The sequence below is a fragment of the Cynara cardunculus genome (assembly GCF_001531365.2).
Source record: "Cynara cardunculus var. scolymus isolate 2C chromosome LG 17, CcrdV1, whole genome shotgun sequence".
Taxonomy (NCBI): Eukaryota; Viridiplantae; Streptophyta; class Magnoliopsida; order Asterales; family Asteraceae; genus Cynara; species Cynara cardunculus.
The window spans coordinates 26,815,997-26,841,126 of record NC_037544.1 but is presented as its reverse complement, the minus strand read 5'-3'; the positions used below and the strand labels follow the sequence as shown (position 1 = coordinate 26,841,126).

At 40.4% G+C, this 25,130-nt stretch overlaps 2 protein-coding genes across 2 annotated transcripts; one reads left to right on the top strand and one right to left on the bottom strand.

The window, feature by feature from the left end:
• Window positions 1-19,571: 19,571 nt before the first annotated feature.
• On the bottom strand, window positions 19,572-20,284 carry LOC112499941. Its single transcript, XM_025103206.1, has 2 exons — window positions 20,273-20,284; window positions 19,572-20,111 (listed from the first exon to the last, which is right to left on the bottom strand). The coding sequence occupies exons 1-2, from the start codon at window positions 20,282-20,284 to the stop codon at window positions 19,572-19,574; spliced, it is 552 nt and encodes a 183-aa protein (XP_024958974.1).
• Window positions 20,285-20,878: 594 nt separating this feature from the next.
• LOC112499940 lies at window positions 20,879-22,213 on the top strand. Its single transcript, XM_025103205.1, has 2 exons — window positions 20,879-21,476; window positions 21,639-22,213. Exons 1-2 carry the CDS (start codon window positions 20,879-20,881, stop codon window positions 22,211-22,213), a joined length of 1,173 nt encoding a protein of 390 aa, XP_024958973.1.
• The last annotated feature ends 2,917 nt before the right edge of the window (window positions 22,214-25,130 follow it).

Here is a 25,130-nt window from a genome sequence, read left to right as displayed (position 1 = left end):
AAAAAGAAAAAGTTGACTGAGTATGTGACTGTAGCTCTGACTGAAGCGTGCAGTGCTCCAGTAGAATCCCTTCTAAGCTGAAAGATCCTGGAAGCTTTACAATCCCTTGTTCAATTGGAGGAAAAAAATAGGAAAAGAAATAGGAAAAGCCCTATGTGACCTAGGTGCTAGTATAAACCTTATGCCTTTACTTGTCTTCAATACCCTAGGCATAGGTGAAGCTAGACCCACCACTGTAACTCCACAATTAGCTGATAAGTCCATATCCTACCCTAAAGGAAAGATTGAGGATGTCCCAGTTCAGGTTGATAAGTTTATTTTCCTAGCTGATTTTATCATCCTAGACTTTGAAGCTGACAAAGACATTCCCATTATCTTAGGAAGACCTTTTCTAGCTACTGGAAGAACCCTGATAGACGTACAGAAGGGAGAATTAACCATGAGAGTCCAAGATCAACAAGTGACTTTTAATGTTTTTAGTTCCCTTAGGTACCTTGAAGAAAGAGAAGAATGTTATACTTTAATTCTGCTAGAAACCTCGTGTCAAGAGAAAGGTTTGGGGGAAATCTTAGGTTTATCTGAGTCTGATAGTGATGGAGAGGGAGTTTTTAAGAAAGTAGAAACACCACAAAACGCTGCTGCTTTTGAAGTTTTAGAAACTGAGGATAGGAAAACTCTTGTTCCTTCCTTAGATGTTACACCACACCTAGAATTAAAACAACTTCCCTCACATTTGAAGTATGCCTTTTTAGGAGATTCAGGGAAGTTGCCAGTCATTATTTCATCATCATTAGAAGCTATTCAAGAAGAGAAGTTGGTTGAAGTATGAATATGATTGAAGTATGAATAGTGTACTGAGTTTGATCAAACAAAATATTCAAAATAAATAAGAACAATAAAGTCTTGAATAAATCGGATGCTTTTATTAGATGAAAATAACAATTCTCAATCTAAACGTATTCTCACAAGAAATATGCTATAGTATAAGTCGGCACTCTCAGGTAATTTGAACCTGAGGAGGAAGCCTCCTTATATACGCCTAAGTCAAACAACTATGCTATAATTATGGCTTGAATCTCTGAGTTTCCGAGTCCGCATCCTTATCTTTGACTACCCTTGAAAAGTGGAGGGGATCAAGTCAAGCCGCCTTGATTCTGTTTCATGCTTGCAAGAATGTCTGGGCTACACACTCGTTCCATGGAGTTAGGAGATCAGAGGCTCTGCATGTATTATACAGAAGCTCTGCATGTACTATGCAGAGGTTGTGCATATGCAGAGGCTCTACATGTACTATGTAGAGGCTATGTGTCTAGAGTTGTAGCTTTGCATCAAGCGCTTAAGATTTTTGGTGCATAAGGCTTGATCGTCCACAGAGATTGAGCACGGGCTCTGTATGTAGGAACCTTCACTCTTTGAGTAAGAGCTATGGTTCTTGACCTCTTCTACATGAGCGCTCTTAGCCTATACTGCTTCAATAGACTAAATCCTATTAACTAGAGTAAGAGGCTTCTTACTTACACTTTCACAAGATGGGGTCTAATAATCTCCCCCTAAGTGTAAATAAGACAAGCTCTTACTAGAATTAAAAAACACAAGTCTAGTCAAAACAGAGGTAAAAAGAAACCTTTGTTTTACATTATCTATCTAGAAAGCACAATACGATGGAAGGAATGTACATTGCTTGAAAAGATAAAAAAGTACTTACAAAAGAAAGGCCTAGATGTGTTGAAGCTTGATGAACCTCCTAAGAAGTTCTCAGAACTTCAACAAGTTATGGATTGACCTTAGAATTATTTTTGCTCTTTCCTTTGCTCCAGGGGTGTTATATCTGCTCCTGAGTAAATGATCTCTGATGTAGCGTTGAGTAGAGTTTTAGTACTTGAAGGGCTGGTCGTCTCGAAAAAATATTTTATTTCCTTGTTCGTTTCGGAAGACCACCCCTAAATCTGGTTCCACCAGCACGGTCCATGAGGGAATGTTGTTGATGGCTTGCAGATCTTCATTTGGTGCAGTAACGCTCAGTTGATCTATTCCCAGGTCCAGAGCCAGTTGGAAGTCAAACTTGCATATGAAGTCGAGAAGGTCCGTCATTGTCTGTCTTATTGCAGAATTGGCCACAACATATTTTATCCCCTTGTCCTTCTTATGATCCATGAAGTATTATAGAGCAAGAAGGTCTCATGGATTCAGATTTATAAGATCACAATCTATGAAGGTGCTAATCTGTCCACGAGACCTCTCCACCATATATTCGTGGAAGATGATTTGATTGTGCGCAAAGGTTCGTTTCTTGATGTCGAGGACTTGCTTGATGCCATCGATAGAATTAATTGCAGAGATAGGCTGTGTATATCGATGTAAGAACCTCTGCCTGATGTTCTCTTAAGCCGTTGGATGGAGGTTGATCTTGATGCCCGGTGTCTTATCTCGCATGCTGTAGAGGAACTGGTAGATGTCTTCGCTATCTGCCTTGTCCTTGATTGGCTTGTCAGGAGGTGTGGGGCTCATCATTCCATCCATACTATCCTTGATCTTTTGAATTTGATCAGAGGGTCGTTCGGAGCTCCGAGGCTTGCTGCTTGTGCCTGCTTCTGGTCTGCTTGGTTTGACGGGAACCCTCTGCCTCATAGCCGGTGTGACTACTCTGGTCCCTTGAGGAGGGACCTTAGTTCTATGCATGTTTCTTTGTGGTGGTGGTGCAGCTATGTAACACCTTCGAGTGGGACAGCAACAGGAATAGCCGTGAGTGACGGATCGGCTACATTTACTGCCACCACTTCTTCTTCTTCATGCTCCCTTGTAGATGGAGTAGCAGTGTCCATGGCATATTTTGTGGAAGATGATAGAGGCTCTTCTAATTCGGATGAAGAGATGTATACGGATAAGAGCTGGATGACATCTTCATCTTGTTGTTGGCCTTCTGGCTCTGCATGGGATGCCATGGGAATCTTCCCTTTTCTTAGCGCCTCTGCATGCGCTGGCTCATTCTTTGCTCTCTGCCTTGATAACTCTGGCGCTCTTGGAGTGGTACTTGGAGCGATTGTGGGCTGGTTCTCCCCCTCTTGACAACTTTGAGGGCCAGACAAGTGTGGATCCTCATCGTCGTCAAGCCTCCTTCTCTTTGAGGCCTCAGCACATGGAGTGGGCTCCATTCTTCTCTTTGGCCTCTGTTCATCTGTAGGCATGGCCTTGATTTTGGCTTCAAATAGTTTAAGGATCTCCTCTGCTACGTCCGACACTTTGAGGATTTCCATGTCAGTGCGGTAGTTGAAGGCCGCCAAGGAACGACGTATCTCTGATGCTGCCTCCTTGGTCTTGCTATTGAAGTCAGAGGTGAAATTGGCCACTTTCTGAAGAAGTCGGTCACCCAGAGCATTCATGGCAGATTGGGTGACGTAGTCGACAGGGATATTCAGAGGAATGAGCACTTGGGCATCTTGAGATGAAGCGGAAGCTCCATCCCTCTGAATGCATGCGAGGACCCTTTGCAAGGCCTCTGCAATGTGATCCATCGATTCTTCTAATTTATTGAGGCGAGAGGCATTCGTCATAGACTCAGCCCTCAATACTGCTAAGGATGATCGAATTTCATCCAAAGCAGATGCAGAAGGAGATGGCTCTGCATGGGCCATGTTGAGTTTTAGCTCATCCAAGGAGCACAACATAGAGGTGGCAAAGGACTGGAACTCGTTCCTTGTGACATATGCTGTTGGTGTAACCTCTGGCTCAACACATGGGCCAGATTGAGTCCTCGTTCCAAGGACACCTTCTGTCTTGACTTGTGGGATGTTGGTCAAGGAAGGATTTCCAGCAGATCCTTGTGGCTCTCTTGGAGGAGAGGTCACTACTGTTGTTCCGTCGTGAAGGGGTTCCAAGGCAGGTTCAGAGCCAGCCAAAGGACCCTCAACAAGTGGACTAGGAGATTGGTCGAGAATCTCCAAATCTGGTGCACCTAAACCTTGCTCTAAACAAGGTGGAGAAACGACTAATATAGAGGAAACGAATTCCTCTGGTTGGGATAGTGGCGTGATATGAGGAGACATATCACTTATCATTTCAAAGGTTTCACCCTTTTGAGAGGGTGATCCCTGATACGTGGCTTCCCTTTGGCTTATTTGACCAGAGGCAGATGCGAACTTTGGTTGGTTTAGCAGGTTAGGGTTCGAGGTGTGCACCTCTGTTTTAATGATCTCCATGTCTCGACCACTAGAGTCAGATGATGTGGTAGCACTTGGAGTTAGGCTAGGGAAATAAATGTTCCTATTCACCATCCTAGGCTGCTCTGGCTCGCCCTGAGGCAGAGTTGCTTCTGCACCTCTTCCCTCCTCATCTTCTTCATCCTCTTCAGATTCAACCTCGACGCCCATATCATGATCAAGGGCGTCGTCCCCTTCACTTTCTTCAAATGACCTAGTCATCTATGCTCAGCCTGCGAGATAGGAAAGCTAAAACGGGCCTCTTACCGAACAAAGTCAGAAACCTCCTGCACCAAGCCCTTGGACATGATTCACATTGATCTCTATGGGCCCATTTCTACACAAAGCCTCTCAGGAAAGAAGTACATATTAGTACTTGTTGATGAATACACCAGATACACCTGGGTTGAGTTTGTGAAGAAGAAATCAGATGTTCCTGACCTACTCATTGGGGTGATGAAAAGACTCCAAGTCCTTCAACAACGAAAACTTATTAAAGTTAGGAGCGACAATGGAACTGAATTCAAAAATGCTAGAATCGATGAATACCTCATCAGTGAAGGCATCACACAAAACTTTTCAACAGCCAGAACCCCACAACAAAATAGAGTAGTAGAGCGTAGGAATAGAACCCTCATGGAAGCAGCAAGGACCATGCTTGCTTCATCGGAGTTACCCATCACCTTCTGGGCTGAAGCAATTTCTACTGCATGCTTCACCCATAATCGATCCATCATCAACAAGAGGCACCAGAAGACACCCTATGAGTTCATCAATCAGAGAAGATCAAATGTCAAGTATTTCCATGTCTTTGGGTGCAAATGCTTTGTACTCAATGATAGGGAATATCTCGGCAAGTTCAATAAGAAAGCTGATGAAGGGATCTTTCTGGGATACTCTCAAACCGCAAAGGCCTACAGAGTCTACATCAAAAGGACAAAGATTGTTATAGAAAGCATCAATGTGTCCTTTGATGACTCCACATAAATGACTTCTGGACACAACAATTCAGGACTCGGACTTCAAAGAAGAGCATCTGATTCATCACTTGGCAAACCCAATGAATCAGAGTTAGCTCAATTATTTGAAGACATCTTCGAAGAAGAAGTAATCTCTGGACATGCACCTACTGCAAAATCCACTTCCAGAACAGATGAAGAACATGAAGTCTCCAATGCTAAAGGTACAACTATTATTGAAACTCATGTTACTTCACCTTCTACTTCTTCTGTGTCTTCAGATCAAGAACAAGAACCAGAGTCTAACTCTGGAGATGATCTAATCAAGGGGGAGCAAGCAGTTCCATTGGACGATGAAGAACTGCATCCTGTTGCTCCAGAACCCCAGTCAAGCACCAAGTGGATGAAAGACCATCCACATCACCAAATCATAGGTGATCCAACATCTGGTGTAAAGACGAGATCAGCAACAGCAAATGAATGCCTCTTCGCCAACTTTCTTAGCAAGATAGAACCAAAGAAAATTTCTGAAGCCCTACAAGATCCAAACTGGATAGACGCGATGCAAGAAGAACTACACCAGTTTGAGAGAAACAAGGTATGGTCCCTCATGCCTCTACCCAAAGGGAAGACGGCCATAGGAACCAAATGGGTCTTCAGAAACAAGAAGGACGAAGATGGCATAGTCATAAGGAACAAGGCCATGCTTATTGCCAAGGGCTACTGCCAGGAAGAAGGGATTGACTACGATGAGACATTTGCTCCCGTCGCAAGACTTGAAGCCATCAGGATATTCCTAGCCTATGCAGCTCATAAAGGCTTTAAGATCTATTAGATGGATGTCAAGTCTACCTTCCTCAATGGCAAACTTCAAGAAGAAGTATACGTGCAGCAGCCCCCTGGGTTTGAAGATCCAAAACATCCAGAATATGTCTACTTTCTGGACAAAGCCCTCTATGAGCTGAAGCAAGCACCCAGGGCCTGGTATGAAACTCTATCCACCTTTCTCATCAACAATGGATTCAAAAAAGGTACAATCGATACAACCCTCTTTCTCAAGAAGCATAAAGGTGATATACTACTTGTACAAATATATGTGGACGACATCATATTTGGCTCTACAAATGCAAAACATTGCGAAAAATTCTCAGAGATGATGAAAAGCAAATTTGAGATGAGTATGATGGGAGAACTTAGTTTCTTTCTTAGTCTTCAAATAAAACAAACTTCAGAAGGGATTTTCATCAATCAGTCCAAGTATGTGACTGACCTTCTGAAAAAATACTCTCTCCCAAATTCATCATCGATGAGAACACCTATGGCTACAGGAGCTAAGTTATTTGCTGATCCATCAGGCAAATCTGTGGATATAACAACCTACAGAGGCATGATTGGATCACTCCTATATCTGTCTGCTAGTAGACCAGATATTATGTTTTCCACATGTCTTTGTGCAAGGTATCAATCCGATCCTAAAGAATCTCATCTCTCTGCGGTCAAGAGGATCTTTAGATACCTTAAGGGAACTCCTTCATTGGGTCTTTGGTATCCTAAGAACTCTGGCTTTGATCTAATAGCCTATAGAGATGCAGATCATGTAGGTTCCAAACTTGATAGAAAGAGTACGTCTGGAAGCTGTCAACTCTTGGGGGACAAGCTGGTAAGTTGGACATCCAGAAAACAGAATTGCGTCTCAACCTCTACGGTAGAAGCATAATATGTTGATGTTGCTAGTTGTTGTTCACAAGTTCTCTGGATGAAGACTCAGCTTAAGGACTATGGTTTTCAAAATGAAAAAAATACCAATCCTCTATGACTCCAAGAGTGCAATAGCTATCTCTGCAAATCCTGTGCAGCATTCCAAGAACAAGCACATCGATGTAAGGTACCACTTTCTGAAAGACAATGTTAAAAAAGGTAATATAGATATGTACTTTGTTCCCACTGAGATTCAACTTGCTGACATTTTCACAAAAGCTCTTGATGAGAAAAGATTTTTATTCCTAGTCAGCAAGATGGGTATGTTGAATCTCACCACTTAGAGGCAATCATTAGTTTGAAACCAGAGATCCTCAATATCTCATGGATATGCCTATAAGTGATAAATATTATAATGTCCATAAACACCAAGTACTCTAAACCAGAGCCTCTGGTTGTAAAGACCAGAGCCTCTGGCCATTTAGAAACACTTGACTATTTTTTTGGCAAAAGTTTTCATCGCCTTTGGAATGAGAGACCTCTAGTCCAAAGCCAATACTTTGTGAAATTTTTTCACTAAGTACTCTTTTCTCAACCAGAGCCTCTGGTTCTAAAGACCAGAGCATCTGGATTCAAAGCCTTTGAAACCAGAGCCCTCTAGTGTCAAAGGCACATCCATTTTACACCCACATACATGCACTTAACCAATATTTCATAATTATTTGCATCGCCTTTACAACCAGAGCCTCTGGTTCTAAAGACCAGAGCCTCTGGATTTGTTGTCTTTGGAACCAGAGCCTCTGGATTTGTTGTCTTTGGAACCAGAGCCCTCTGGTCTCAAATACCCACTCATTTTTATGTTCATTTCATACTTAGCCACATTTCATATCATTTTTCATTATCATTCACAACCAGAGCCTCTAGACACCAAAATGGTAGATAAATGATGAATAAAACATGTGTATGCAACCAGAGCCCCTCTGGTCCTACATCATGGGTTGTCCATGCTTAACTAGAGCCTCTGGTTTGTCTATCCAAGGCTCATTATTCATACAACCCAATAATTCATCGATGAACTTATTCATCATGCTCAACCAGAGACCTCTGGTACCTCATCCAAAACGGTTATGTTTAACCAGAGACCTCTGGTTCCCCATCCAATGAGTCATGACCAACCAGAGCTTCTCTGGTTCCAAAACAAAATAATTTTCATCCAAAACTCCATCTTAATTGAAAACTTTTTAAAGATTATACAAAATTGCAGCTTTTATGGCTAAAAACTATACAACATGGGTTTTTAGAAAACCAAAACTTCGTAATTAGTATTAATCTTACAATTAGATGGAATTTTTAAATATAATTTTATTTTTGGATTGATACTTCAAGAGAGATTATGTGGAATAATTATTTAATTATTCCAAATAATCCAAACGTTGTCTTACACAAAAGCCTGCCATATTTACAGCTTGTTCCCCAAAAACCTCTTCAAATTACCCATTCACTATCCCTAGATTAACACGTGTCCTCCAGCATTAATGGCATGACACTGTCAAGACGGCACACGATCCCCCACCATATCACCTTTTTGCCAAACGTCTCCCACCATCATCATTATTCCTTTAATATTATTTATCTCAAACGACCTTCCCCATTCTCCACCTATATATACTCATCTTCCCCACCCATTTCATCTTTACGCTTTCTAAACCTGCAACTTAAGATGAACAGCAAATAGCAAAAACCTGCAACTTCAAACAACAATGGCTTCCTCCGCCTCCCATGAATCGAACAACAACGATAACCACGTGCAATCAACAGGCGCAGACAACCGTGCACTGGTTTTCCTCCCCATCAAGCCAAACAATCACGCGATTGACTTACGCACCAACATGTTTGAAGACAGGTTTGCCATTATTATCGAGTTTTTCCAAAACTGCATCCTCCAACCTGCATTGACATTAACAGATAATGGCGTACGTCTCAAGTACGTCCAACAGTATTGGCAAACCTGTGAGTTTCTCCCCGAAAGCTGTGGAAACATGGGGGACATAGACGCCCCAAACGATATGGTTTGCTCCGTCAAGATCTCACGAGCAAATGTCTCAAAAGTCCTTTGCATTCCTACTCGCCAAGAACTCGGCATTGACCACTATGCCGAGCCACCCACAAGATCCGACATCCTCCGCTTCATCCGAATGCTAGGTTACAATCGTGACCTACGCAATGCCTCCGATATTAAGAGGCAATTCTTGCCCCCAATGTGGAACATGTTCTTTTCCATATTGAACAGAGCTTTGACTTACAAACTAGGGTCGATGGATCAGAGCAACATCAACATAATGACAATTATGTACGGTGGATTATGCCTTTCTGATCTACAACGAGATACATGCTGCGGTGATCAAAAAATGCAAACTAAAAGCCACAGGAAAACCGCTGACCTCTGTTCTCTTCCCTTGATTCCTCGCTCTCTTCATAAGGGACGCGATGAGGAAAGGCTATCGACTGACGATCTCCGCAGTTTCTAATGAACGGCTATCGACCGACGATCTCCAAGAAAGGCTACACAACAGAGAGGACAGTTTCAAGAGCCATGCTCAGCGTCATACCAGAAACGTCTGAGATAAAGAGAAGTATGAACGCTCTCTGCTGTCCGTAAACCAAGGGCAGCTACCCCGGAGCACCTAGAGCCGTCCCCTGACAACAACGAGGGACCACAGAAGTCGTCTTCATCGGATGATGAAGATGATGATGATGATGATGATGATGATGACTCTCCTCGTGCATCCCCCGGCCCTTCACATACTATTCCCATACCCTCTTCCCAAAGGGCAACCACCACCACTACCGCTGGCGATCAAGGCCAAAGGGGTATTGAACAAGGACGATCCAGTCCAATCCCTACCCATGCTAGTCATCCAGAGGCCACTCTTCGGACCTCTGGAGATGATATAGCTGAGGAACCTCACCATCCATCGCCCCTCTCCCAACAGAGAGGCGATGAAGAAATAAGAGCCACTTCGCCTCATGGCTCGCCACTACCCTTCACACACCTAGAAGCATGTGTTGCTTATGGCATTGCTGATCCTCATGATCGTTCAGAGCAATATCCTATTCGTGCATGACCCACCCCTTCGATACTTGATCTAGCGAAGGGGAAACACACGTACTTCTCTTACCCGGCCTCTGAAGCCGAGGAAGAAGAAGAAGCTGTCGCAATATCAAGAGATAGCTCCTCACTAGAGGCAATCGAGGACTTGGTGGAAGTCCTTCAAGGCCTACATTTTCACAAGGCATTGAAGGCGCCTCTGGAGTTGAGGCTGAACCTGCAGCATCCGTTGCTGCAGGGGTTACCCCTGTGGCTGATCTGATCACAAAGGCTGAGTTCCATGCCTTTGTAGACTAGATTTAGTGGTCCTTGGAAGACCTAAAACTCATCATACAAGGGATTGTCGACAACCCCCCATCCATCGATCTTACCCCCCTTGGACAATCCCTTGCAACCCTCGAAACCCAAACAAGAGACAACACAACCCGTCTCCAAATGTTGCAACAAACTGTCACCCAACACCATAACACCTCATCCGCCTTTGCCACCCAAAGAAACCAACTTTTGATGAACATTGCCACGCTCATGGCCTAGGCAACTACGACCGGTGAGACCTTAGCCTCCATCACCACCCAAATAAACACCATTCTCCAAACCTTCAACACCCTTCCAACCACCATAATCTCCCAAATCCCTCAACAAACCCCACCCCCCAACATCATCAATCGATGAAATCCTTGCCTCCCTCTCCAACCAAATGGCCACCATCCAAACCACCCTAACCCAACTCCCAGCCACTATAATAGCCCAAATATCCCAACCACCCCCACCTCCATCACCCACCAAAGCATCATCCTTCGATGAAGCTCTTTCTTCCTCCATTGTAGAGTTGAAGGACATCATCGCCAACCTTCCCATCCCACCTCCTGCATCCACATCCACCATCGTGTCCCTACCTGCCTCATCATCCACCATGGAGTTTGCCACCAAGGCCAATCTACGGTCCCTGTCAAAGGCATTTATCTCATCCTTCAATGAGATAAGTGCAAAATTCATACATCGTGCTGCACAACCAACCAAGGCTTCCTCCCAGAGCCTTGCCGATCAACAAGCATGCACCAACTCTCTCTTTCAGACGATGGAGGAAAGTCGAAGACAACAAGTCCTGAAGGCGTATCTTGCATCCTTCAGAAAGGAGAAAAAGAAGAAGAGGAGCAAAGCATCATGCTCCAGCAACCGCCCACAGAAAAGGCCACGACATGAGGATCCAGAGCCTGATGATCAAGGTCTTGGACCTCATAAGGGGGAGAACCAGGCTGTGGCTGCTCAACATGTGGAATCCGCTGCACCACCCCCCTCACCTCAAACTCAAAACCAACCATCTCCCTTAAACCAAGGAACCCAAGCGAGGGAACCAGAGGCTCAGCCCTCTGAAGATGTACACAATGTACATGTTCCCCTCGCCACCTCCCAAGAACCCATCGAGTTGAGCTCATCGACCGATGAAGAACCATCCACACCACCAACCACCAACCTACCCTTTACCCCATCACCAACTCCCAATCTACCATTAACCCCATCACCAACACCACGCACAACAGAACCCTTCACCTCCTTACCCAAACAACCACAACCCACAAGCATCCAACCCTCATCACCACAACAACCTCCAACCCAAACACAACCCTGTGAACCAGAAACCACCCAAATAGAAACCCATGAACCATAAACCACCTACCATGAACCCAAACTACCTCAAACCGAACCAACTCAAACCATTCGATCACCAATCCACTCTCAACCCTTAGCCCAAACACAACCCACAACCCAACAAACCCAGGTGCAAGCGGATGTTTCATCTTCATTGAGACACCCTCCTCAAGGGGTCGTCGATGAAATCATTGCCAACATGGAGTCGTTCAAGAGACATCCAGAGGTGCCGTCGAGGGAGCCAATCATGATGGAAAACATCCATCAATATCTATATCATGATCGCGATGAAGGTTTGACTCTCAATCCTCCAATACTATCACCAGAATCCATGGACCTCCTACGCCATAGGTTTGTTAAGCAGACTACCCAACCACCACGGGTTGTCTTTTCAAACGATGGAATAAGGTTGGTCACGGACATCAAAATAAGGACCTTCGCCAGCAAAGCCATCAAGTATATCGAGTACACAGTGGAGCGAGCCCACGGTCAGGTCAGCATCTTCAGTGACAATGACTTGATCAATCTCAATCCCTATGACTTGATCAAGCTTTATGCGTACATGACTCAGCGATAGGATCAGGGTATATGATTTGGGATGGCGAATAGAGCGATCGTGCAGACAATTGAGACCTTGGTGAAGCATCGAGCCAAGAGTGACTTTGAAATTGCTCTTCGACTTGGCATCGACAGACTTTCTTGCACTCCACCTGATGAAGACTTCCCTGGCCTACAGGAGAAGAGGTCTGCCTCTATTCTTACTCAACCAGAACTAGGTCTGGTAGATAAAAATGAGTTTGGCACAAATAAATTTTTTAGCTTGACTGAGGCCTTCAAGTATTCAAATGAAACACTTGAATGGTTTCAGAAAGCCATCAAAGAAAGGTTAGGCAGACCTCATGTGCCAATAGAAGATGGACAACAACTAATTCATGAGATCTCTACAGTCGTCCAATACAGAGGACTGTTAATGCGCTTTTGGGATATATCACAAGGGAGACCTTGAATGTAGTCTTATATTTTGAATTGTAATTTCTTCATTTCCATCACTGTAAGAATTCATCATTTTGTTCCAATAAAAATTTGGCACAAAATGTTTTTCTCTAGAATAGCCTTTGTTCTTCGTTCCTACTTTAAATCTTCCTAGAATAGTTAATGTTTGTTTTTTCATTACTTAGGGGGAGATTGTTAGACCCCATAAGTATTATGCATGAAGTAATGAAGACAAACAAGTGATGAAGAACCAGAAAGCCAATGGAAGACTTCAAGGAAAAAATGACTAAGTCTGAAGAACAACCAGAGGGTCGATGAACTTACCAGAGATGTGATGGAAAGTGAATCTTCATAACCCCTCTGGATACTAACACTTGGAGTTTCCCTCACCAGTTCAACCAGAAGCAAGCAATAAAGATAAGGTTGAATTCATAACCCATGGAAGACAGCTGGAAATGACCAATTAACAGCTGGATTCTACAAAGTTTATCTTACTTTAATGTTTATTCATGTTTTAGATAAGCTTTATCTGTTAGTAGAAGATTAGCTAAATAGTCTCACTAGATAGTTATCTTCTTATTTAGATTATTAGTATAAATAGGTGGTTAGGCCTATTATAATCTAAGACTCTTTTTACATTTTTCACATCTTTGGAATAAAGTGAAATCTTTAGCACTCAAGTATATTCTTAGAACGTTTATTAATTGTTCTTGAGTGTTCATCATTTTATTCATCCAAACACTATAATTTGGTTACTCTTAACTTAGTTATTAGTGTTATTGAGATATCTGGGAATAACATGATCCCATCCTCATCCTTCTTGTTTCTGAAAACCCATTTACAGCCAATAGCAATCTTATCCTTTGGTAAAGGCACAAGAGTCTATACCTTATTCCTTTCAAATTATTGGAGCTTTTCTTGCATGGCATCAACACAACTTGGGTCTTGTAGGGCTTCATGGACTTTCTTAGGCTCTACCATGCTTAGAAAGTTTACGAATAAACATTCATTAGTCGTGGCAGCCCTTGTCTTCACACCACTTGAAGGTTCACCAATGATCTGGTGAAGAGGATGATCTTTGTCCATCTTGTTGTTGGAATGGAGACAGAGGTTGGGGTCATTTGATCACTTTCCATAGGTATATTTGGCATTTGGCTCAGAGATGGTGAAGAGGGTTCTGCTTGCTCCCCCTCGGATGATGGTACAGAGGAACCAGGTTTAGAACTAGAGGTATTATGTTCTGGCTCTACAGAACTGGGCTCTGATGCAGAGCTTGTTTGCTCTGGTTGTAGATTTTCATGATCACCAGAGGAAGCAGAGGTGTGTGAAGGACCAGAGATAGATGTACTTGTAGTTTGTGGTTCTTCACTTACGCGTGCAGACTCATCTCTGGGTGCATGAACAGAGATGTCCTCATCACCAAAGAAGTCTTCAAATAAGAGCTTGAGTTCTAATTCCCTTGACTTCATTTGAGAATTGGAAGTCGACTTGTTAAGCTCGAGTCCAGAGCTGAGGTACTCTGAACTCACTTGCTCTTTATCGTCGAACGAGACGTTGATGCTTTCCATGACAGTCTTGGTTCGTTGATTGAAGACTCTATACGTCTTGGCTTGTGTAGAGTAACCAAGAAACTTACCTTCATCAGCCTTCTTATCAAACTTGCCAAGTTGATCACGGTCATTTAGAATGAAGCATCTGCAACCAAAGACATGTAAAAATTTAACATTAGGCTTTCTTTGGTTGATTAATTCGTAAGGCGTCAGCATATGCCTCTTTATCACCGTTGCTTTATTTTGGATAAAGCAAGCGGTTGAGATGGCTTCTGCCTAAAAGTGGGTTGGAAGAACATAACTTGCTAGCATTATTCTTGCTGATTCAACCAGTGTGTGATTCTTTCTTGCTACTACACCATTTTGCTGTGGTGTTCTTGCTGCAGAGAAGTTATGAGATATGCCCTCCTTGTCTAAATACGCATCAATTTTTGCGTTTTTATACTCTGTTCCATTGTCACTTCTTAGCTTTTGAATTTGGTTATGTAGAAGAACTTGAATCTTGGTCATCAGCTTAATTAGCAACTCTTGGACATCTGATTTCTGCCTTACAAACTCAATCCAAGTATATCGTGAATATTCATCAATTAAGACAAGGATATACTTCTTACCAGACAAGCTCTACACAGAGATTGGACCACAGAGATCCACATGAAGCATATGCAGAGGTCTGACACAGGATATATCTGTCTTTGTTTTGATGGATGATCTTTTGAGCTTTCCCATTTCACACACAGAGTAGAGATGGTCCTTTTCGAACTTTATGGCAGGAAGTTCGTCAACCAGATTATTTTTCACAAGCTTCTCTATATTTTGGAAATTTAAATAAGACAGCTTGTGATGCCAGAGCCATGCTTCTTCACACTTACGAGATACGAGACAGAGAATCTCTGAATTATCTCTTGGTGAGAAGTTCATAAGATATAGATTTCCCTTACGTTTGGCTCTTAGCAACTCCTGACCTGATTCTAACATAATAGAACAAGCTTTCTTTTGGAACTTGACATTGTAGCCAGAATCACATAGTTGACTTATGCTCAAAAGATTGTGTTTAAGCCCAGAGACATAAGCAACCTTAGAGACAAAAACCTAACCTTGAAGAAGATCTCCATATCCCTTTATCTCTCCTTGCATATTATCCCCAAAGGTTACTCTACCTCCAATTTTCCCTCTGTATGAGGAGAGTAACCTCTTATTGCCGTTCATGTGTCTCGAGCATCCGAAGTTGAGATACCAAATGTCCACATGCGGCTTCTTCAAAACAAATTATAGGGATTTAGGTACCCATTTCATAATGGGTCCTCGATGGTTAGGGTTAGAAGATTGGTTTTTAGTTTAGGGGAGAGGTTTTGTCTTTGCACCTATTCGCTTTAGGAGCTTTCTTTCTCTTCTGGGTCTTCTTGGAATTTATCCTCGATGACCCAGAGAGAATACAGTTAGGATTAGAGAAATGCTGCTTCAAATTTTGCAGCAGAGAGAAACATTCACAAGTATGAACACAATTTTCATGACAAATGACTTATTTTATTTAAAGAACATATTATTACAATCATTCCTAGCATTGGTAGTTCTAACAAATTTCCTATCTAGATCTGATTGTTTTGACTTCTTAGAATGAATCTGCTAAGTTTTCTTCTTATCCCTTCCTATGCCTTTGGCCTTCAGAGGCCTCTCTGAAATAGAGGAATTAAGATTAGAGTCAGCAGCAGATTTTCCCTTTTGTTCCGGAGTGACCTTAATTGACATGTTGAAACTTCATACCAAGGCTATAGGATTGACTATTGCAGACCTCAAGGGGATAAGTCCCATCATTTGTCAACATAAAATTATTTTAGAGAAACATTTCACCTCCATTGAGCCTCAAAGAAGGCTAAATCCTGTCATGAAGGAGGTTGTCAAAAAGGAAATATTAAAATGGCTTGATGCTGGCATAATTTATCCTATTGCTAGTAGTACATGTGTCAGTCTTGTGCAATGTGTACCCAAAAAGGGTGGAGTCACTGTTGTACCAAATGAGAAAAATGAACTTATACCTACTAGAACAGTAACTGGCTAGAGGATATGTATGGACTATAGAAGGCTTAATAAAGCCACTCAAAAAGACCATTTTCCATTACCCTTCATAGACCAAATGTTATATGAACTAGCATGAAAAGAGTTTTATTGTTTCTTAGATGGCTACTCTGGTTATAATCAAATTGCCATAGCACCAGATGACCAGGAAAAGACTACTTTCACATGTCCGTATGAAACTTTTGCTTTTGGAAGAATGTCTTTTGGACTTTGCAATGTTCCTGCCACTTTCCAAAGGTGTATGATGTCTATTTTCTCTGATATGTTAGAACACTCCATGGAAATTTTCGTGGATGATTTTTCAGTATATGGGACATCATATGACCTGTGTTTGCAAAACCTTGAAAAAAGTCTTAAAAGATGTGAAAAAACAGATTTGATTTTAAACTGGAAAAAGTGTCACTTTATGGTAAAAGAAGGCATAGTGTTAGGGCATTTAACTTCCAAAAGAGGCATCAAAGTTGATAAAGCAAAGTTAGAGGTAATTGAAAATTTTCCTGAACCAACAACTGTAAAGGGAATCAGAAGTTTTTTTGGGACATGCAGGTTTTTATAGGAGGTTTATTAAAGATTTTTCAAAAATATCAAAACCTCTTTGCTTATTATTACAGCATGACCATGTTTTCAATTTTAATGAAGATTGTAGAAAGGCTTTCAACATTTTAAAAGAAGCATTGGTCACTGCTCCTGTGGTAATAACACCTTATTGGGTCCAAACCTTTTAAAATAATTTATGATGCCAGTGACTGGGCAGTTAGATTTGTTTTAGGTCAAAAGAAAGAAAAGATTTTTCATCCTGTTTATTATGCAACCAAAACTCTTAATGATGCTCTGATCAATTACACCATTACTAAAAAGGAATTATTAGCTGTGGTTTTTGCTTTTGAAAAATTCAGATCCTACTTGATGGGAACCAAAGTGATTGTTCATACTGATCATGCTGCCATCAAGTACCTTGTTTCCAAAAAAGATGAAAACCCTAGGTTAATAAGGTGGGTCTTGCTTTTGCAAGAATTGGATTTGGAAATCATTGATAGAAAACGGGTGGATAATCAAGTAGCTGACCATCTGTCAAGATTAGAAAAACAAGACAAACCAGTACAAGGTTGTGACATCTGGGAAGTATTTCTAGATGAAAGGATTTTAGTTCTTCAACATACTACAGTACCTTGGTTTGCTGATCTTGTTAATTACTTAGCTTGTGGGATTATTCCTAAAGAATTTAATAAATATCAAAGAAAGAAGCTCATCTATGATTCAAAGAAATATTTATGGGATGACCCTTTCTTGTTTAAAATATGTACAGATCAGGTGATCAGAAGATGCATCCCAAAAGAAGAAGTGGCATCAGTTCTATAACACTGCCATGTAGGACCTTATGGAGGACATTTTGGAGAAAGTAGGACAGCATCCAAAGTTCTACAATCAGGACTATACTGGCCTACTTTGCACGATGATGCTCATAACTTTGTAAAATGTTGCAAATGAGTGTCGGAGAAATGGAAATATCTCTAGAATAAATGAAATGCCTTTAAACGGAATTCTAGAAATAGAATTATTTGATGTTTGGGGTATAGACTTTATGGAACCTTTTTCTCTGTCCAATAATTGTGTCTACATACTAGTTGTTGTGGACTATGTGTCCAAATGGGTGGAAGCTATGGCTTGCCATTCCATGATGCTAAAACGGTTGTCAAATTTTTGCAAAAGCACACATTCACTAGATTTGGTACACCTCGTGCCTTAATTAGTGATGAAGGTACTCACTTCATAAACAACTTATTAGAAGAAGTTCTTGACAAGTATGACATTAAGCATATGGTAGCAACTACCTACCATTCTTAGACCAATAGATTAGCTGAATTGTCAAATAGATAGATAAAAGGGATTTTGGCCAAAGTAGTCAAACCACATAGAAAGAATTGGACCTCTAAGTTAGATGATGCTTTATGGGCATATCAGACTACTTACAAAACCCATATTGGTATGTCTCCCTACAAATTGGTCTTTGGAAAAGCATGTCATTTACCCATAGAATTGGAGCACAAAGCCTATTGGGCTATTAAGGAGCTTAATATGAATTTAGATGAGGCCGGGAGAAAAAGAACTTTGCAACTCTGTGAACTGGAAGAACATAGGAATTTTTCTTATGAAAACGCTAAATTATACAAGGAAAATACAAAAAAAAATGGCATGATAAAAAGATTTTTCCAAAAGAGTTCACTGAAAGTCAAAAAGTCTTGTTGTTTAATTCTAGGTTAAATTTATTTCCTGGAAAATTAAATTCCAAATGGACCGGACCTTTCGTTGCTGCAAAAATATACCCCTACGGAGTAATTGATTTGATAGATCCAGAAAGGGGTAGTACTTTCAAAGTAAACGAACAACGGGTAAAACATTTCTTTGATCTCATGGTTCTTATACAACCTGTTGAGGTTATTTTTCTAAAATAATAGATAATTGTAAATACTAATTTATATATATATATATATATATATATATATATTATTTTATTTTCCCTTTAAATATTTTTTTTAAATTGAATTTTAATTTTTAGATAAAACTTTAGTTTTTTTTTTTTTATTTTAGAATAATTATATGTTTCTTTTATAATCTCTAAGTTATTTGTTTATCTTAACTTAGAATTTGTATTCAAAATTTTGGGTTAACCTTATTTGTCTCTGGGCCAAAGAATGATCCAACAACCTGCAGCCCACTTTTTCCTTAATCTTGTTGTTAAGCAGGCTCGTGAAGAAGCCCAATTCGAAGCCTGCATTTGATACAACCCGTCTTAGAGCCCAAGTTTTGTACGACTCTAGTCCGTTTGCTGTCTATTCGTCTTCAGCCTATCAACTCTCTCAGTCTCACAGTACTCTCCATCGTACGAGCTCCGTAAGCCACAGCTCATCTCGGCCACTTTTTCAAAGTGATAAGACCATCCATACGCGGGTTTCAATTTGAGTTGCATTCACTGTTGTGTCAGGAAATTGAAAGCCACGTGAGATTTGAGTTTCAATATTTGCAAGTCACTTTGCAATGCCACATGGCTCCCTCTTGCCTCCAATTTTCTTTTTCTTCTTTTAATTATTTAAATAAACTATTTTTATACAAAACAATTAATTTTATAAATTAATAATGTTAATATATTTTTAATTACATTAATTATATAATAAATTAAATTATTTTAAACATTAAATTTTATAATTACATAAAATTATAATCTAATATATAAAATTACATGTAACTAACATAAAACACGCACGACTAACAAAACAACACGAATAAAATTACATGTTTATTCGTCTAAAAGTTGATCGAATTTTTTATCGTACAATTTTCGTTGTTAGTCTGTCATAGTTGAAGGATCCATTTCCATCAATCTGATTGCCAATTCTTCTTTTTTAAGTTGATCTTTCATCTTCTCCCGTTCTTCTTTCTTTCTCTCTCGTTCTTTTATAGCTTCCGTATATTTGTTCATTGCTTCTATTTTTTCAGCATCAAGATTGAATTGTTCTTTCATCGCCTCTTCGATACGGTCGATAGAGTTAGTTGATATAGATTTTTGTTTACCTTTATCCTTTGAAGCTTTCCTTCCCATTGGACGAGCAGTCGACGTTAGCTCGGGGGTCGACGTGTTTGTATTTGAGGATGATGAGGTATATTGGCCCGAGCCATCATTTTTTGTCCTCTTTGACCCCCTATCTTCTACTAGATCAACAACCTCCAGAGGTCTTTCTCGTTGACTGATCCATTTTTCTTGATCACGCAATTCAACCCAACCATGCAAGAAGTTGAATTTTCCACCTTCTAACGAGTTATATAACTCTAAAGCCCTGTTTTTTTTGTCTTCTTCATTCAGCCCACTTTCACGTCGGTGTAGGATCTGTTCATAACAACCAACAAACTTTGAAACGGCATGATTTATTCGACTCCAACGATTTTGAAGTGCTTGACGATTCCTACTAGTTTGAGAAATCGTGTCACGATTCACATCGTAATATTCAAGTATACGCTGCCAAAAATTTATCCTACTTTAAAAAGTACCAACTGTTGCATCTTTGCCTATGTTGAGCCAAGCACTACACAACAATATGTCATCTTTGGTTGTCCATCGATTTTTTTCATTTTTAGAACCGCTTGCTTGCTCCGGCACGAGATTTGGTTGTGAAGAAAATTCTAGAAATTGAGAAGGAGGAGGAGTAGGATTTGGGTAAAATGACATTTGAAAATTTAGTGGATAGTTAGGATTTTGGTACATCGGCATTTGAAAATTGTTAGGGTTCATCATAGGAAAGTTAGGAATAGGATACATTGGAGTAGGAGGATTTATGTTTTGTGCATCATCATTTGGATTATGGGATGAAGGTTGGGAAAAATTGAAAAATGGGTTGAACTGGGGCTTTGATGGATCCATTAGAAGTAGAAAATGCAGAGATATTGAAGATTATGAGAGTGAATATGATGGTGTATTTTGAAACACCGAGCCCACACTATATATAAGGGTAATGGTAACCGAAGTCAAGGGGTGAACAGTAGCCGAAGTCACGGGTGAACAGTAGCGGAAGTCACGGGTGAACAGTAGTCGCTAAGAATTTGATATAAATACAATTATACGTGACCTTATTAACCATAACACTTTAGTTTTTTAAAATGTCTGAGTCTGAGAGTGAGTATTCTTCATCTTCTTCGTCTTCAACATCAGAAAAATTTGTTGAATGGCTTCTTGATGATTTTTCCTCCAAACTTACTATCCACTATGTTGCCTTACAAAAACAACAAATAGTAGATGCAACTTCTACGTCAAAACGTAAAAAGAAGAAAAGAAGAAATATAGAAAGAAAGCGTGAAGATGGAGATCGACGTCTGTACGAAGACTACTTTTCTKAGAATYCGACATACAATGATGATATATTTCGACGTAGATTTCGGATGCGGAGACCATTATTTCTTCGCATAGTTGAAGGTGTGAAGAATCACGATCGATACTTTGAAAGTGGTATCGATTGTACCGGTAGATCAAAATTATCATCTCTTCAGAAGTGTACTGCTGTGATACGAATGTTAGCATATGGTGTAGCTGCAGATGCCGTTGATGAATATTYAYGAATTGGTGAAACTACAACAATAAAATGTGTTAAGAAGTTTGTACGAGCTATTATTGCAGTGTTTGGGGACGAGTATTTACGAAGACCAAATGTCACTGACCTTCAACGATTACTTTATATTGGGTACCAATGCGGTTTTCCAGGTATGTTAGGAAGTATTGATTGTATGCATTGGGAGTGGAAAAATTGTTCGGTGGCATGGCACGGACAATATGCTAGAGGGGACCATAAAACTCCAACTATTATGTTAGAAGCAGTTGCTTTATAAGATTTGTGGATATGGCATGCTTTTTTTGGGCTTCCAGGCACATTAAATGATATCAATGTGTTAGATCGATCTCCCATCTTCCACGAGGTCTTAGAAGGGAAAGCACCAGAGGTAAATTTCTCTGTTAATGGTAACAACTATAGTTTAGGATACTACCTTGCAGATGGAATCTACCCTAACTGGGCTACGTTTGTGAAATCCATCTCATTGCYCCAAAGTCAAAAACATCAGCAATTTGCAAAAAAACAAGAATCAGCTAGGAAAGATGTAGAAAGAGCGTTTGGCGTATTACAATCACGATTTGCCATAGTTAGAGGTCCATCACGGATGTGGTTCAAGGAAATAATCGGAGAAATATTACGAGCTTGCGTAATAATGCACAACATGATTGTCGAAGATGAACGTGACTCATACATTCGTCAATTTGATTTCACAGATGATGATAATTTCAGTATATCTATGCCTGAAGTTTCTCGAAATCATCTTCCTGAGTATGAAAATTATCTTCGAAGTCATGCAAGAATACGTAACAGGACTCACAACAATCAATTACAAGCGGATTTGGTTGAAGAGATTTGGAGCCGATTTCAAGGAGAAGAAAACAATGATTAATGTAACGTTTTATTTCTATCTATATGTAATATTTTTAATTCAATAAATGTTGTGTTTTGATATTATTTAATAAATTAATGTTTCAAATTTAAAACAATAAATTATGTAATTATTATATTATATTATATCATATATTAATCGTTTTAATTAACATTGAATTAAAATAAAACATGTTATTAATTAAAAAATAATTAGAATGTATATATAAATAATTTATAAAATAGTTAATAAATGTTGTAGTGGGGACCATTTTTGAAAGTATAGGTGAATTTTAGGTGTGTATGTGGTAATTACAAAAGCTGACGTGACACAGTTGAAAGTGTTATAGGTGAATTGCAGGTGTGTGAAAGATAATTACAAAAATTGATGTGACACAATTGAAAGTGTAAATGGATTGAGTGATGTTGATGGTCTAAATACACTACTAAGCAAGGTACGATTTCTGAGTAGTCTAACATCTTCACCCGATACTGTCAATCATCTTAACAAAGTTTGAAGTTTTGAAACCCAAATCTTGGAGAAGAAGCATAGCAAACTTAAAACCCGTTTATTCACTGTTCATGCATCATTTGCATTCCTTCTAAGCCACTGTTCACCAAAATTCCCCAAACCCCCTGTTAGTCATCTTCATTCCTCTGTTTCACCCAAATGGCCATCATCAAGTCAAGGCCACGAAGGAGGGAAGGACCTTCTGAAAATATGCTTCCCGCGAACAATGAGGGTTCTGGAAATCAATCCAGTGACAGTGAAGAAGAACCAATTGATGTTATACCCATTAGGCAGGTTCCTTTTGGTGAACCAAATCTCAACCTCAACTACAATCCCAGCCATAACCTCAACCACGATATTTTGTTACTATTTGAATGACCAGAAGCAGAGCTAAGGGAACAACCAATTTTAAGTCTTTCAAGCAAAAGAAAGGTACTGTTATCTCTCTGTCTGATGACAGTGATTCACCTCAAGAGAGGAAAACCACACAGATCAATGAAATCAAGGCAACAAAAGAGGTTTCCAATTCTTTGGACACTTTGGCAGAAGCTGCTAGCCCACAAATGGTCACGCCATAAATCCCTCCTAACATCACTGCAAGACTCCAGGCAGGTTTGTGTATCACTCGACCCTTGACTATGGATTTGTTGTCTAGCTTCCCTCAATACCCTCAAGCCAGTATCGGCATTATGCTGAGGAAGTCTGTAGATGAGGCCATCACAGCCTCTAATGAAGTCTTAGGACTTAGAAGGGCATCATGTGCCCCTACTGTCACTATGGTCCAGGTTGAACCATCTATGGCTGTAAAAAAAAAGAAATTCATCCCTTAAACAATCTGTTAGTGAGGCCTTGCCAGCCATGAACAGGATGATTAGAGTGGGACCTTCCAATGATCAAGCTCTGACCAATGCACCAATTGAAGCCACCCCTGCACCACAATCTATTAAAGCCACACCCATTGAAATAAAATTCATGAAAGCACCAAACTTTGAACCAAATTCTGTTACATCAACCACTGTGGAACCAATTCCTTTTGAGCCAACCCCTATTGAACCTGTTAACCCTTCCTAAATAGTTTTTAAACCTACCTTTGTTGAAACCACAACCATTGAACCAACACCTATCACTACCAACCCAATCCCTGAACCCATGGACACCACCATCACTGAGCCCATACCTACTAAAACCATAACTCCTTTACCACCCACTGTCTCCATCCAATAAATTAACTTTGCTTTAGGCCTTGCACCCTCAATTCCAACCTTAACACCCTAAACACCTATAGAAAACCCCTCTAAACCCCATAATGAACCTGTTGTTGCATCACTACCACATTTATCCCAATCCACCCAACCCTTTGTGCCTAGTCCCACCAAAACCTTTGTGACAGGTGGTCAAGATAATATGGAACCCTATAGTCCATTTAATTCTGGAGCCCATGACTATTATGAAGGGGCACATTATGTTCATCATAGCCCTGTACACAGCATCCATCATGATGAACAGGAAAGAGATGAGCATGACACTGGTGCTAGTCTGAAAAAGAAAGCAACAAGGGAAAAAGGAATGGCAAGGGTTAATACAAGAAGCATAAAGAGAAGAAGGGTGGTTAGTGAGCAACCTGATGAGGAGGAAGTGAATGTTAGAACAGCAAGGAAAAAGAAAAGGCCAGGGCAACAATTTGATGATGGGCCAGGTATTTATGTAAAGCCCAAGCATTTGTTTAGCACACCTTTAGTAAGAAAAACTTTCTTGCAATTTTTTGAAAAAGTTAGAGTTGTGCCTAAAGGCTTTTCACAACATTTATTATTGGCCAACCCCTCCATTAGAGTTACTACAGATACTTTGGGATGGGAAATTTTGTGTGAAGTACCTAACCAGTTTAACATAAGTTGGGTTAGGGAGTTTTACACTGAGGTTGTTGTGACTGATGGAGTAGATTTGAGAGTTAGAAAGACCCATGTTTCCTATTCACCCAATGCACTCAATGATCTTTTATAGCTTATACCTCCCTCACACTCAAAATTAGATAGACTAACTGCTGGCTGCTCTGATGAAGAATATGATGAGATCTTAGCTAGGGTAGCAAAAGAAGGGGCAGTGTGGAGTTTTAAGGGAAGGACCAGATTGTTGAAAACCCAATATTTGAAACCAGAAGCCAACTTGTGGTTCTATTTCATGAGACATACTCTCCACCCAACTAGCCACGATACCAACCTGTGCTTGGAAAGAGTCCTTATCTTATACTACATAATGGAAACAAAGCCATTTGATGTTGGAAGGATAATATGCTCCAACACTCAATGATCTTTTATAGCTGTCCCAAGTTCTAGCTTTACCTACAGATTTGATCTCTATGGAAAAAACATCCATAGATAAGAAAAACTTGGACAGGCTGTTGAGAGTGAATGCTAAAGCCCAACCTGAA